This window comes from Rhincodon typus, chromosome 11 (genome assembly GCF_021869965.1).
Source record: "Rhincodon typus isolate 14 chromosome 11, sRhiTyp1.1, whole genome shotgun sequence".
Lineage (NCBI taxonomy): Eukaryota > Metazoa > Chordata > Chondrichthyes > Orectolobiformes > Rhincodontidae > Rhincodon > Rhincodon typus.
The window spans coordinates 39,085,671-39,101,622 of NC_063342.1; the positions used below are offsets into that span (position 1 = coordinate 39,085,671).

Here is a 15,952-nt window from a genome sequence, read left to right on the forward strand (position 1 = left end):
CCCCCTTGACCTGTCCGTCCTCCCTGGACTGACCTATCTCCTCCCTACCTCCCCACCTACACTCACCTTTACTGGCTCCATCCCCGCCTCTTTGACCTGTCTGTTCCCTCTCCGCCTATCATCTCCTCTATCCATCTTCTGTCCGCCTCCCCCTCTCTCCTTATTTATTTCAGAACCCCCTTCCCCTCCCCCATTTCTGAAGAAGGGTCTAGGCCCGAAACGTCAGCCTTCCTGCTCCTCTGATGCTGCTTGGCCTGCTGTGTTCATCCAGCTCCACACCTTGTTATCTCTACAACGCATGAATGAGTTTTGTTTCAATATTGGAGATTCTTTAGGTGATTAAGTTTAAAACTGACTTGATATGAATAACTAGTAAATGTTGAGTAAAGGATGCAAGAATTGTTTTATTGTTTGATAGAATAGATATGATGGATAGAACAGTGCACACTGTAGTGATATGCTCTTTGCAATGATTCAAATACACTTCAGTTTCACCAAAGATGAGGGACCAATGTGACATCTGAAAATGAAATTCAGTGCAATTAAACAATTGATTAGAAGGCAGTTGAAACACACAATATAATCAGAGTGCAACCAGTAACCAGAAAATTTGGTCTTAGAGTTGTACAGCGCGGAAACAAACCCTTCAGTCCAACACACATGCCAACCAAATATTCCAAATTAATCCAGTCCCATTTGCCAGCATTTGGCCTGTAACCCTCTAAACCTTTCGTATTCATATACCCATCCAGATGCCTTTTAAACGTTATAAATGTACCAGCGTCCACCACTTCCTCTGGCAGCTCATTTCATACATGCAGGACTCTCTGCATGAAAATGTTGCCCCTTAGGTCCATTTTAAATCTTTCCCCTTTCATCTTAAACCTATGCCCTCTAGTTCTGGACTCCTGTATCCTGGAAAAAAGACCATGGCTATTCACCCTATCCATGCCCCTCATGATTTTATAAACCTCTATAAGGTCACCCCTCAGCCTCCGATGCTCAGGGAAAATAGCCCCAGCCTATTCAGCCTCTCCCTGTAGCTCAAACCCTCCAACCCCTGCAACAGCCTTGTAAATATTTTCAAATGCTTTCACATTTAACATCTTTCCTACAGCAGGGAGACTAGAACTGAATGCAGTATTCCAAACGCAGTAACCAATGTCCTGTACAGCCGCAACATGACGTCCCACCTCCTATACTCAATGCACGTCACAGAGGGCTGGCAAGTACATGACCAGCAAAAGCGTGGTAATGATCCTTGCAGTTGGTGTTTCAGCACATTATGATCCTTATTTTTACACAGAGCGAGGTTAGAATGTGTAACTCGGTGCTACAGGGATTAACTGAGAAAAATAACAGATCCTTTCAGGTAAGCTAGATCAGCAACATTAGTGAAAGGATCAGAAGGTTGTGTGTTAGATGAAGTAGTATGGAAGGGGACTCATTTTGAGCATAATGATCAGCAGAACCTTGTGGACTAAAGTTGTATTTAAATGTTAGCCAATCTCTTGCATGTCACAAAAGTTGTACTAAAATAGAAATAATAGATGAATGAGCAATAGCAATACAGTAATATGATGATTCTAACTCCATTGCACCTTGAAACAATAATTTAAACATACAATTTAAAGAAATGGACTAAAGACAAACAGAAATGCCAAACAAACTGATCATGTGACAGATGCTAATTTTGAGATGGCTTTCCCAGCTGATTTCCCCTGACTGGACAGTTGATATAAATAACTGTTCAGCTACTCCTGGGATGGTACTCTTCCAAAATTGTTAATGAAATCATTAAAAATCACTGACAGGATAGACACAGAGCTTGTTTCCTGTGGCTAGTGAATTTAGAACAGGCAGAACAATCTCAGGATGAAGGACTGATCATTTAGGACAGAGACAAGAATTTTCTTCACTTCTAAATTCACTACCCTGGAGGGATGTGGATGTTCCAAAGCTGAACGCATGCAAGGCTGAGATTAACAGATATTTGCCATTTCATGGAATCCAGGAAAAAGCGAGGTTAGCAGGAAAGTTGGGTTGAAGCTGAAGATCAGCCACAATTCTACTCCAAGGTGGAGCAAGCTTGATGGCTTGTATGGTTCACCCCTCCTTATAATTTTACCTGATGAACTCTGACGACATAATTTATATACACAAAGTCCAATCCTACATTGAAAATCACATCTATCCTCCAGACAGGTCAGTTGATTTCAAACATTTGAATTGTTTTAAATTGAAATAATGAGGCCATATCTTCATTACATATTTGCAAAAGTTACAATTTATAACAGTGCACAGATAGTGATAATGTTTGAGGAGTGACTTTGCTCTACGTTTCAATGTTGAAGCTGGCAGATGGGGTGCTAATCAGCCAAGACAAAGCAGCCCATTTGATTGGCACTCCATCCACCGCCTTAAACATTCACTGCCTACATCATTGCCACTGTGGTAACAGCATATACCACATTACTATGCTTCAGTTATACAGGGTATTGATGAGACCACATTTTGAATATAGTGCAGCTTGGTCTCCTTATTCAAGAAAGGAATTGAAAGCGTTAGAAGCATTTCAGAGGAAGTTTACTAAATTGATGCCTGGAATGAGTGGGCTCTCTCTTGAGGATAGGTTTGAGAAGCTGAACTTGTTTCCACTGCAGTTTAGAAGAGTGAGAAGTGACTTGACTGAAGCATACAAGATGCTGAATTATCTTGACAATGGGAACATAGAACTTGAGGGCACTATTTGAAAATTAGGGATTGCATTTTAAGACAGAAATGAGGAGATCTTTTACCTGTCAGAGGGGGTAATGTAACTTTGAATAGCAGTTAGAGTGGGATCATTGAATATTTCGAAGGTAGAGGTAGATAGATTCTTGTTAGTCAAGGGAATCAAAAATTACTGCATTAGATGAGGCGGTGGAATTTGAAACACAAACAGATCATCCAGGACATTAAATAATGGCATAGCAGAATCGAGGGTGTGAATTAGCAACTTCTGCTCCTATTTTATACGATTGTATTCACAAAATGCACTGCAGTAACTGACCAAGGCTATTCTGACAGCATCTTCCAAATCTTCAAGTTCTAAAATTTGGAAGGAGAAGGGCAGCAGATATATAGAGATACAACTACCTTCAAGTTCTTTTCCAAGTCTCTCACTAACCCTACTTGGAACTATAATCACTGTTCCTTCACTGTCGTTGGATCAAAATCATGGATTCTCTAACGACATTGTGGATATCCCTACTCCTGAGATGGTTTAAGAAGGTAACTCGCTACCACCTTCGCTAAGCAGCCTGTGAAGCCCATATCTCAAAATGAATAGAAAATCACTTTATAAAACAGAACAAAATTTTAGACTTTGAATTCTGGCAAAAGAAAACTCTTTTCAAAAACAACATTGAATTTCTAAAAATCACAAATGAAAATTGAGATTGGGACCAATTTTGTTTTAAAAAGAGAGTAAACACATAAATGGATGAATGCTCACCTTCTGTGCTGCATTACTCTGTGCCTCTGACAATTTCCTTCATAACAGCAATGTACAACTTAAATAATACCAGTTATAGTCCACAAGCAAAAACACAAACAGTAACTTTTTATTGTTATTATAATAATAATATTTGATATTGAATGTAAATATCTGACTCATGAACTTGCAACTGAAATCCTGGGCCATCTACTCAGAACCACCTCAATGTAGCACAGGTACAATGCACTGAGAGTTCCACCTCAATTCAGGGTTAGAAAATTATCTCGATTGATGAACCAAACACTTGAACAACTTCACTCTCCAAGTGTTCAACCTAACAATCAGCCTTTGCATCTTGCTTTGCTTTTTTAATTCCATATCTCCAATTTTAAGTTTACAAATTTAGGTGAGTCACAACAGAATGACAATGACATTCACCAAGATTCAGAGAGATTTGAACTGTTGGATAATTCAAGCCAGGACAAGAGAGTTTGCAATCACAAAGGGGACAGGAGGATAGACGTTATCTGATCAGTGAGTGACAGGTGTTGCGAGCTATAATTCTGGTTGCTTGGTGGGCCAGCCACTCAATGCCCCCGAGCCCCCGGACCCCACCGTCTCCAAGCATCCCGGCCCTCACTATCCCCCCCGGCCCTCAGTGCTGGATGGAGAGTCAATCCCGTCACTCACGGTATGGCAGTGACAGGCCTGAGCAAACAACACTCACCTTAAGTACGGGCGTTAGGAACTCAGCCACACCAAGTGCAGTCCCTTTGACAGTGTTAATGACGTTCTGCATGTCGACCACCCGCTCGGTTTGAGCATGCAGCAGTCAGTGACCGCCAGCGGCTCTGCTCCAGGAGCTCACTCACTGACTGACTTCTCCCTCCGTTCCCTGCTCAAGTTCCGCAACTGCGCCCCGCGCACGCGCGCTTCCCGCCTGGCGCTGGTCTCAAGGCCCAACGCGAGCCCTGCGTGATGATGTCACTAAGGGCAGGCTGCGCAGGCGCATTGCCCGTGCCGGCAGGAGTGCCCTGAGGTTGTTGTTAGGGTAGGCCGCCGTGTCTCGGAGCTGTCCATCAACTATCAGGTACAGTGATAGTCCACAGGTTGGTGGGCGGCCAGGGGGGAGGGAGCCAGTCGGGTGGGCTTGTCTCTGTATCGTCTTCAGTCCAGAGGAGTAAAAAAAACTGCCAAACAGCAGCCTGTCCGGGAGACTAGGTGATGGCAGCTTCCGTGTCCAGGTGCTAGTGAAATGCAGCAGGTTGTTGTGTGCGCAGCCCTCACTCTCACGACGGACTTAATATGATAGGCCCATAACGTGGGCTGTGCTTGTTAAACCAGACATAACCTGCTGAAGTTGTATTAACTTTTGAATACAAATGCTCTATGGATGTGTCTTGAAGATCCCAAGTTGTGACTATTTCCTCTGACAGCTGTTCTGTTTAGGATTGCCCCCCGGGAAAGAAAGGTTGTTGATACATTGTCTTGTAAACAAATCGTCTTTGCAGTTCGCGTGGATTACTACGTCTTGTTTTGTTGTTGTAGGGCACCAGGTACTTGTTTCTGTCAATTCTCCCCAGTCCATTCCATATTTTGTATAGGTTTATTTGAAAATACAAGCTGTCAGAGCATAGCCCCTTCATCAGGTGAAGTCAGAAAGTAGCACACAGAACGCAGAATTTATAGTTAAAAGATCAAAGAGTCACACAATTGATGAGAATTTATTAAACAAACATAAGATGCTGTTAAATCTTTAATCGGTTAGAAGGTTTTAATTCTTAATATGTACATGTAAATCCCAGAATTCCTTTCAAGACACTGCCCTGAGAGAACTAGAGGTTTTATCAGTGTAAAGAAGATATGACATTTCAGGTCAGACAATGTGTTTAGAATCTGTTTGTGTTTTGGTTTGGAGTCAGACTGGTTTTATTTTGGGGGCAGCACGGTGGTTCAGTGGTTAGCACTGCTGCCTCACAGCGCCAGCCTCGGCGACTGTGTGGAGTTTGCACATTCTCCTCGTGTCTGCTTGGGATTCCTCCCACAATCCAAAGATGTGCAGTCTAGGTGGATTGGCCATGCTAAATTGCCCATAGTGTACAGGGATGTGTAGATTAGGAGGATGGTCTGGGTGGGATGCTCTGAGTGTCGGTGGACTTATTGGACCAAAGGGCCTGTTTCCACACTGTAGGGATTCTATGATCTATTTCTAAAGTAGGAATTTATAAAACACCACATTGACTGTCTATAAATCGTGTGCTTTTTGAACAAAATACAACACACTGACATGCACAAACTGTTGCAAACACACGCACTCTCTCATACACGCGCGCAGTCTCTCTCACGCACTTTCCGTCTCTCTCTCACTCACGTGCGTGCATACACACTCTTTTACTCACACACAGTCTCTCACACTCACACGTGCATGCACACACTCTCTGTCGCACACACACACACACATGCGTGCACGCACTCTGTCACGCGCGGCCTCGCTCCCTCCCTCAGGCGCGCGCGCGCGGCCCCGCTCCCTCCCTCGGGCATGCGCAGTCTCCTTCTCGCATGCACATGCTCTCCCTCTGGCATGCACTCGCTCTCTCACTCTCAAATGCGTGCACACACACACTTTTTCTCACACACACACTGCCTCTCACATTTTCACGTGCATGCGCACACTCTCACGCAGCCTCGCGCAGGCGTGCGCGCGCGCTCCCTCTCGCATGCACAGGTGAGCACGCGTGCGCATGTCAGTGTGCGCTCTCTCTCTCGCACACTTGGCACGAGCACACTCTCTCTTTCTCAGGCGCGCTCTGTCTCTCACTATCACGTGCATGCACACACTTTTTCTCTCACACACATACTGTCTCTCTCATTCTCACACGTGCGTGCACACTCTCTCTCATGTATGCACACTCTCTCTGGCGTGGCCTCACTCCCTCCCTCATGCAAACGTGCATGCGCGTTCCCTCTCATGCGTACAGGTGAGCACGCGAGCGCTGTCTCGCGCGTGCACATGTCAGCTTGCACTCTCTCTCGCACACTTGCGCGCGCGCACTCTTTCTCACGCACACACACGTGAGCACGCGCTCTCTAGTGCGTACATGAGAGCATGAGCGTGCTTCTAGCGCGCACATGAGAGCATGCGCGTGCCCTCTAGCACGCACGCGCATGTCAGCTTGTGCTCTCTCTCCCGCACCCGTACGCGCGCGCACCCTCTCTCTCACTCGCACCCCCCCCGCGCACGCGCCCCCTCTCACTCGCACCCTGCGCGCGCGCCCCGCTCTCTCACCACCCTGCGCGCGCGCGCCCACTCTCTCGAGGTATGCTAAACAGTCAGACGAGTGCAGACAACATTTCGAATCAGATTTTTTTTCAATTGTTCATATGGTGGGGGACATTGCTGGCTACTTTAGCAATTGTTGCCCAACTCTAACTGCCTTTCAGAAGGTGATAAGCTGCTGGCTAACCCCAACCCTTATTTGGTGTGGTTATTCCCCCAACACTGTCCTCACCAGTCTACCTGTGCAGATATATCTGACCATGACTATATTTGTAGGAGTGTCCAACAAGGTTTTAATGCGACAGTCCCATTTTGACATTTATGATACCCTCCATTATGTTTTATGGCATATCCATGCTAAATGGGACAGAATGTGAACAGAACTAGCAAATCAAATCTGGATATCCATGAGGCACTGTGGACCATTAGTTGCATCAGAATTAGAACTGTAATCTGTAACCTCATGGCCCCACATATTTCCCACTTTACCATTGTCATCAATCTGGAAGATCAACTTTTGTTCATTGATGAGTGCAGGAGGGAATGATAGAGCAGCACACCTAAAAGTGAGGTATCAACCTGGTGAAGCTGCAACACAGGACTACTTTCAGGCCCGACAGAGGAAGCGCCATGCATTAGATAGGGACTAAGTGAATCCCAACGGATCAGATCTAAGCTCCAAAGTTATGCTACATTCAGTTGTGAATGGTGGTGGACTATTAATTGACTCACCGGCGGAGGCAGCTGTACAAATACCCTCATTCTCAACAATGGGGAAACTCAGCACATCAGTGTAATAGACAAGGCTGAAACATTTGCAACAGTCTTCAGCCAGACATACCAAGTGGATGATTCATGTTTGTCTCATTCTGAGGTTCCCAGCATCACCAATGCCAGTCTTCAACCAATTTGCTTAACTCCAAGTAACGTCAATAAATGGTCGAGAGCACTGGATGCTGCAAAGTATGGATCCTGACCACGTTCTGGCAATAGTACTGAAGATGTGTGCTCCAGAACTAACCATGTCCCTAGCCAAATCTTCCTGCACAGCAACACCACTGGCATCCACCTGACGATGTGAGAAATTAACTAGTTAAGTCCTGTGCCCATAAAACAGGACCAGTCCAACCAATTGCTGAATTGTCAGTCTATTCTTGATCATCAACAAAGTGATGGAAAGACTTGTTGATGCTATCAAGCAACACTTAAAAAGGAATAATCTGTTCATTGATGATCAGTTTGGGGTCCACCAGAGTGGTTTAGCTTCTGATTTCATTACAGCTTTAGTTCAATCATTGACAAAATACCTGAATTCCAGGGGTGAGGTGAGAGTGACTACACTTGACATTATGGCTGCATACGACTGAGTATGGCATCAAGGAGCTCTAACGAAACTGGAGTACATTAAAATCATCTTCATGAACCTCCTTCCATCGTAAGTTTAGATGTTTGCTGATAATTTCAGAATGTTTAGCACCATTGAGGCAGTGTCAGATACTGAAGCAGTTGGTTTCTACATGCAGCAAGACTTGCACATCATCCTAGGCTAGGGCTGATAAGTGATAAGTAACACTTGCATCACATAAATGCCAGAGAATAACCGTCTTCAACAGGAAAGAATTTAATAATCACTTCTTGACATTCAATGGCTTTACCATTGCTGAATCCTCTACGATGAACATCCCAAGAGTTACCAATGACCAGAAATTGAATTAAACCACCATATAAATACCATGGCTGCAAGAGCAGGTCATAAGGTAGGAATTCTGCAACAAGAAATTTACCTTCTGTCTCCCCAAAGCCCGTCCTCAACCTACAAGGTACATCAGGAATGTACTCTACTCCTGAATGGAGTACAGCCCTAACAATGCTTAAGAAGCATGACATCCTCCAGGACAAAGCAGATGCCTGATTGGCACATCATCCACTGCCTTCAAGATTTACTTCCTTCATCGCCAACATACATTGCCGGCAGTGTGTTTCATCTACAAAATGTACTACAACAACTCAGCAACACTTCTTGGATAGCACTTTTCAAACCTGTGAACTTTACTATCTAGAAGGGCAAGGGCAGCAGATGTATAGGATCATCGCCACCTGCAAGCTCTCTTCCAAGCTACACACCATCCTGACTTGCAAGTATTTTGCTGTTCCTTCACTATTGCTGGGTCAAAATCCTGCAACTCCCTCCTAACAGCATTGCAAGTGTCCTTGCTCATGAAGTACTGAAGTAGTTCAAGAAGGCAGATCACCATCACCTTCTCCTGGTCAATTAGGATTGGACAATAAACTCTAGCTTAACCAGCAATAGCCACAATCCATGAATGAACTAAAACAAATAGAATTTATCATTTCATGTGATTAGTAATTATACTTAAAAATTGTAGGACAGTTTGCGTAGGAGATTAGAATATCCCACCCGTGGTCAGTATTTGCCTTGCAGGGACCTACTCAAAAAGGTTTGATCTGGGGCCTCCACAATTTACAAAACATTGATACTAAATATATTACATAATCTAGTATTAAATGTGAAGCAGCACCAAAGAAAAATTCTGGAAGAGTTTTGACACAAAGATTGAGCTGCCTTTTCAAATTCTGATTGAGCCACTGTGTAAATATCCAGCATTTATTGGCTTGGCTGCAAAGGTACAGCGAGGCTTTGTTGTTGACTCTAATTTTTGGAGTGAGTTTGTATGTGAATGAGGGCTGGGTGCTGCTCAGCAGTATGGGAATGATGGACACAAAAGAAGGAAGGAGAAATTTCTCTTGAACTAACCTTGAACTAACTCTTTTCATACTTGTAGAAAATTAATCTTATTCTGCATTGGAGATGTTAAATTATGATTTGAGCGGTGAGCTAAACGATGGCAGAGCAATGCATTGATCCTGCATGGCTGCAGCATGTAACCAAGATATGAACAGCATGTCCTGCTTGGAATACATTGCATTTACATTTTGTGAAGGAACTCATGACTGATCTTACATGCAGGTGAGTCCATCAGCAGAGTTGAAGAATTACTGGTTGGAGAGCTTTGTCCTCTGCCATGTAGTCACTGATCAGATATCTTGGGACCCCACGCATTTGCAGATTCCTAATGCTGATCCTTATTCAGTAGTTTGGGCCAGGTTTAAGGCTTTTTTTTAAACTTCCCACTTTTCCCAAATCCTGAACTGTTGGAGAAAAAGTTAAGGAAAAAATTAATCTCCTTTTAGCAAGGCAGGTATAGTCAGCATGGCTTTGTCGGAGGGAGATCATTACTAACAAATGTGGTGGAATTTTTCAAGGAGGTGACCAAGTGTTTGGATGATGGCAGGGCAGTTGATGTTGTTTATACGGGTTTCAGAAAGGCTTGTGGCAAAGTTTCACGTGGGAAATAGATAAAGAAGGTAACAGCATGTGGGATCCAGGGTAGTTTGGCAAGGTGGATCCAAAATTTGCTTTGTGACAGGAGACAGAATTTAGTGATAGAAGGCTGTTTGTGTGATTGGAACCTTGTGTACAGTGGCATATCACAGGGGTCAGTGCATTGTCCTATGATGAAGAGCCATCTAGACTCCAAACGTTAGCTTGCGCTCTCTCAGTGAATGCTGCTTGACTTGCTGTGATTTCCAGCATTTTCGTTTTCAGTACTGGGTCTTTTATTGTTAGTGATATTCATAAATGATGTGGGTGAGAATTTTGGGTTGCGGGGTGGAATGATAAGTTTGCAGATGATACAATGATTGGCCAAGTAATTGACAGTGAGGAGGATAATGTTAGGTTACAGGAGGACAAAAATAATCAGATAGGCAGATCAATGGCAGATGGAATCTAATCTTGATAAACGTGAGGTGTCCACTTTGGAAGAAGAAAACAAGTCAAGGCAATATTTAATGACACTAGGTTAATCAGAGGAACAGAAGGATCTTGGGTGTTTGTCCACAGAGCTTTGAAGGTGGCAACTACTAGGTAGTTAAGGCACACTGGATGCTTGCCTTTATTAGTCATGGCATAGATTATAGTAGCAGGGAAGTTATGTTGGAGTTTGTACAGAGTTTTGGTTAGGCCACGGCTGGAGTACTGTGTATTGTTCTAGTCACCATACTAGTAGGAAGGATGCGATTGCACGGGGTGGGGGTTGGTGCAAAGGAGATTCACAGGATGTTACCTGGGATGGAGCACTTCTACTACGAAGAGAGGCTGGATAAGCTCGGGTTATTTTCTTTGGAGCAGAGAATGTTGAGGGGGTCATGATAGAGGTGTACAGGATTGAGGAGAATAGATGGGAGAATAGAAAGCTGTTGTTCCCCTTCAGTTGAAGGGTGAATAACAAGGGGACATGATTTTAAAGTGAAAGGCAGGAGGTTTAGAGAGGATTTGAGGAAAAGTATTTTAACCCAGAAATGGGGGGTGTGTGGAATGCACTGCTTGGGAGAGTACCTGAGGCAGGAAACCTCCCAATCTTTAGAAAGTACTTGATGAGTGCTAGAAATGTCATAACATTGAAAGCTATGGGCCTAGTGTGGGACAGTGGGACTAATGTAGGTAGTAGTGTATTTGATGAGCTAAAGGGCTTGTTCTATACTGTTATTCTATGATGCTACAAGGAACTCAACTAAATGTTGATATTTCCAAATTTGCTTGAAAAATATTGGAATTGTACTATTATGATTTTCATTGTGTATTTTTGGCAGGTACTTTGGATCTCTAATTATTCTTCCTTGTGCAACTTTTTTGGCAGATGCTCAAGTACTGAAATTGGAAATGATTTCCAAATCCTTTGCTTCCTTTTGTTCCCGTTCGGTAGTGTATACGATAGTGCTGGGCGCACTGTACATCATACTTGGCTGCAGTCGGATTCTTCTAATGAAGCTCTCTGCTAATGAAGGTGCCAGTATTGTCCTTTGTTATTCTTTGCTCTGCACTTAATCAAAAGCATTATATTTTGAAATGTAATCTTCAGCGTTTTATTTGTAGTCTGATAACAGTAGGTCATTTTATTGTCATGTGCCTTGGTGTTTACAGGAACGGAATAGGAACACTTGTGTGAAGGGGAGGATATCTGATAATAATGGAAATGTGGAGGTTCTAAGTTAAAACATAATATTTATTTTTACTCAGCTTCCTGCCAGGCAACCTGGTGGGTTCAGATGGCCACTGAACGTCCTCTGCCAATTTCTCAATCGTTCCTGCTGCTAAGTGGGGAAGACAGGGGCAGAAGCCTACGACTCAGGATTACAGAAATAGATCCTGGAAATCGGCTGAAAATGCAGAAGCCAGGAGGAATAGTGTCCCCTTGGCACATAAGGGGAGACGATAGGGCCATGTATGTTGGAGTGTCGCAATGAATAAAGAAGGAAAAATTGAGGTAATGTGGGAATGAGGCTAGTCTGTGGAGGGAAGAAAAAGATTGCTGAACAGGTGGGTGTGATCAGACTAGCAATGAGAAAGAAGTTACAAATCTTATACTTTCAAAATTTCCTTTCTTCCTGCTACTTTGATAACAAGGAAAAACACATGCTGCATTATTCTGACATTAAACTCTCAAGGAGTCATAGAGCAGGGAAACAGGCCCTTCAGCCCAACCAGTCCATGCTGACCATATTCCCAAACTAAACCAGTCCCACCTGCCTATGCTTGGCCCATATCCCTCCAAATCTTTCTTATTCATGAACTTATCCAAAAGTCTTCTAAATGTTGTAACTGTACCTGCATCCTCCACTTTCTCTGGCAGTTCATTCCACACACGAACCACTCTGTGTAAAAAAAAAAAAGTTGCCCCTCATGTTTTTTTTAAATCTTTCACCTCTCACCTTAAACATATGGCCTGTAGTTTTGAACTCCCCCACCCTAGGGAAAAGACGCTTGTCATTCACCTTATCTATGCCCCTCATGATTTTACAAAACCTCAATAAGGTCACCCCTCAACTTCCTACGCTCCAGTGAAAGAAGTCCCAACCTTTCCAGTCATATCTCAAACTCTCTGTTCGTGGCAACAACCTGGTAAATCTTTTCTGAGCCCTTTCCAGTTTAATAATATACCTTCTATAACAGGGTGACCAGAACTGCCCTTGGATGAGTCTACCACATAGGAATTTTTAACAATTCACTCAAAGGATTTAAGTACTGTTGGTTGGGCCAGCATTCATTGCTCTTTCCCAGTTGCCGTTCAGAAAGTGGTAGTGAGTTGTCTGTTCGAACCTTGTCAATCCATTTGGTGTAGGTACACTCTCAATGCTGTTCAGGAGGGAATTCCAGTATTTTGAAAACTTAGCAATAAATGTAATTTTGTGATATTATCCATGTCTGTACTCTCACTAACCAATATAAAGATTTTTTCAGTTGTTGATCATTAACTCAAACTTACATTGAGGAAGTCTTGTTTCCTCTTAGCAAGCCTATTTGAAGGAGACTTAATTCACACAGGTGTCTGGTGTTACGTTATGGAGTTTGGTTAAATTATGTTAATCTCTGTTAATAAAACCGTTTTTAAATACTAGTTGACATAAGATCTCAAATTGCATCTTTATAATGATGCCAGTTTATATTTTTTATGGCAGCTAATTTTGTCAAAGTAATGTATTTACTTAATATAAGATCCAAAATTTCCAAACTCAACAATTAATTGTGGTCACCAAAGTTAGATCTCCTTTGCTAAAATCATCACTTTAGTGCTTATCTTAATGTGAAACATAACTAAGACTCTTTGAGGCATTAATACTTCAGGCATTTGCTGGAACCTCTGATGAAAAGTTCCAGATGGTGAAGTGTGTGAAAGGGCAGAGCTGGGTAATGAAGCTGAATTAAATTACTGTGATAGATAATAATGTCCACATTGATTTGTGGAGCTAGATATGCTCAGACAAAAATGCTTTCAGAAACAAAATTCCTCAGCAATTAGAATTGGTTTGTTACTTCTAATGTGGTTTTAGGAACAACTGATTGATGACAAATCTTTTTGTTGCAGTAGCAAGCAGCCTCAAATTTTTGTGACTTAAGGCCTGGTTGCATTTAACATAACTATGTCAAAAACAGCAGTTGTATTTTCTTCAAGTCAGTTCTTTTAAGACTATTGGAAAAAGGCATACATTTTGTTAAATATAAAATTATGTTACATAATACTTATGTTACAGAAAGAAAGTTTGCGTGAGCAATACTATAACATTACTGACAGAATTACCTCAATATTTATTAAACCATATGCCTGTTGAGGGGGAGAGGAGTCATGTGGGGCGCCAAGAAGTACAGGTTTCATATATCTAATAACCAGACTCAAGCAGCATTGTATTTTCAAAAACCTTTCTACCAATTTCTTACTTGACAGCCAACATAATAGATGGTTTGGAGTTTTAAGATCGTCAGAGCATGATGTATTCGCAGAATGATTGACTGTAGTTTGGTCGGAGGCTGTGAGATGTTGGTGATGGGTGTGTGGCATGTGGCTGGAGGGTTTGGTGAGATTATGGTTAGGGCAAGATAGTTGTTGCAGCTGGGTAGAGTTTAGTTGCAGGGATTGCAACTTTTTGGAAGCTGGTGATTGATGACTGGGAGAGGATCAAGGCTGGTGGATATCATGAAGGTGGGAGTTTGAACAAACCACGATAGAAGGAAATACACAGCAGCCCAAGCAGCATCAGAGGAGCAGGAAAGCTGACGCTTCGGGGCTAGACCCTTCTTCAGAAATGGGCGAGGGGAAGGGGGTTCTGAAATAAATAGGGAGAGATCTTGGCCTGCCGTGTTCATCCAGCTCTACACCTTGTTATCTCAGATTCTCCAGCATCTGCAGTTCCTACTATCTCATAGAAGGAAATACTACTTCTTTTGGCCCCAAGCATTGTTGCAAACTTATTAGCCAATCCTTCATGATACCCTGTACCTGCCAGATTTCCTGAGATCAGGAAACTTGCTCAGCATTACTTATGATTAGAAACCCAGTTAAAGTGAAAGCATAGTTTTTAAAAAAAAATTCAAAGACCACTAGTTAACTTCCCACCCAACTCAAGTGTACTTGTTTCATTGGGTATAATTAGCCACTAGTAGCAGCTGAAAGCAATATTTGCAGAGACCTTGGAAGTCTGTGCCTGGAGCCTTCTTGTGGCATGGAGGTAGTGTCCCTGCCCTTGGACTCGGAGATCCAGGTTCAAGTCCCACCTGCTCCAGACATTTGTAATAACATCTCTGAACATGTTGGTAAGAAAAAAAGGGAGTCTGTGGCTTGGGCTGCTGTGATGCTACTGGTGTTCCTACTTCTGAGTCGGAAGACTGGGGTTTAAGTCCCACCTGATCCAGAGGTGTGTAACAACATCTCTGAACAGATTGATTATAAAATATCTGGAAGTCTGAGGCATGTTCAACTTAGTGTGTGATGCATTTCTCAAGGAGGGGAATCGAAATGCAAGTAGAGCTAGATATTCGCATATCTTTACAGCGAAAAATAACTGCAAAATGGTATAAAGTATTGACCACCAATTTGTAGTAATTTCTTAATATTTATATGTTTACACTGGCTTAAAATAAACTACTACACAGTAAAGAGGAGCATTTTAGCAGGAACTAGCGAGATCTGTGTTTGAAATCTACCTCAAAACATGCAAGAACTACTTGTCCCTGGTGTTCATCTTTTATGGTTAACGGGACATCTTTTGATTTCTTTTGATCAAGACAATTTCTTGTGAAATTCTTGAAGTTTAGAGCATTTTTCTTGCTGTACAGTCAGAGATATCCTAAAAATTTTTATTATATTTCACAGAGAATAAATACGACTATCTACCGGCCACAGTGAATGCATGTGCAGAGACTGTAAAACTGATGTTTTGTAGCATTCTAGCAATACGGGTTTTGATACAAGGTGAGTTCAAAATATTACTCCTTATTGTTAGAGTTCTGAGCAATTTTCATGATGTTGGTTATATTATGGTATCTAGAGAATGAAAGATTAACTTAATATTTTCTTTAATCAGTGATCATTATGCATCAGGTTGACTTGATTATCTTGTTTAGTAATGAGTGATGAAGGGTCCCAACCCGAAGCTTCGACTTTCCTGTTCCTCTGATGCTGCCTGACCTGTTGTGTTCCTCCATCTCCATACTGTATCAACTCTGGCTTCCAGCATCTGCATTTCTTGCTATTTCCTGATAATGAATTGGCTTGTTTTGTACCGAAAGAGAAGGCATTTATCATAGAATCCCTACAGTGTGGAAACAGGCCCATCCAGTC

The 15,952-nt window shown here is 42.6% G+C and overlaps 2 protein-coding genes across 4 annotated transcripts in view; one reads left to right on the forward strand and one right to left on the reverse strand.

Moving 5' to 3' along the window:
- Positions 1-4,424, reverse strand: part of atg3 (autophagy related 3) — a 39,380-nt gene extending 34,956 nt beyond the window's left edge. The window contains exon 1 of the mRNA XM_048602584.1: positions 4,206-4,424. Coding sequence (XP_048458541.1) covers positions 4,206-4,277 — 72 coding nt within the window. The 5' untranslated portion in view covers positions 4,278-4,424. The remainder of the gene's footprint in view (positions 1-4,205) is intronic.
- Positions 4,425-4,497: 73 nt separating this feature from the next.
- slc35a5 (solute carrier family 35 member A5) overlaps positions 4,498-15,952 on the forward strand; it is a 33,274-nt gene continuing 21,819 nt past the window's right edge. Inside the window, exons 1-4 of one of the 3 annotated variants that reach the window (XM_048602581.1) lie at positions 4,498-4,568; positions 9,560-9,744; positions 11,477-11,623; positions 15,485-15,583. In XM_048602581.1, the coding sequence (XP_048458538.1) occupies positions 11,500-11,623; positions 15,485-15,583 (223 nt within the window). In that variant the 5' untranslated portion in view covers positions 4,498-4,568; positions 9,560-9,744; positions 11,477-11,499. Of the gene's footprint in view, positions 4,569-9,559; positions 9,745-11,476; positions 11,624-11,856; positions 12,104-15,484; positions 15,584-15,952 lie in introns of those variants that run through there. The other 2 variants (XM_048602582.1, XM_048602583.1) reach the window with 2 other exon arrangements.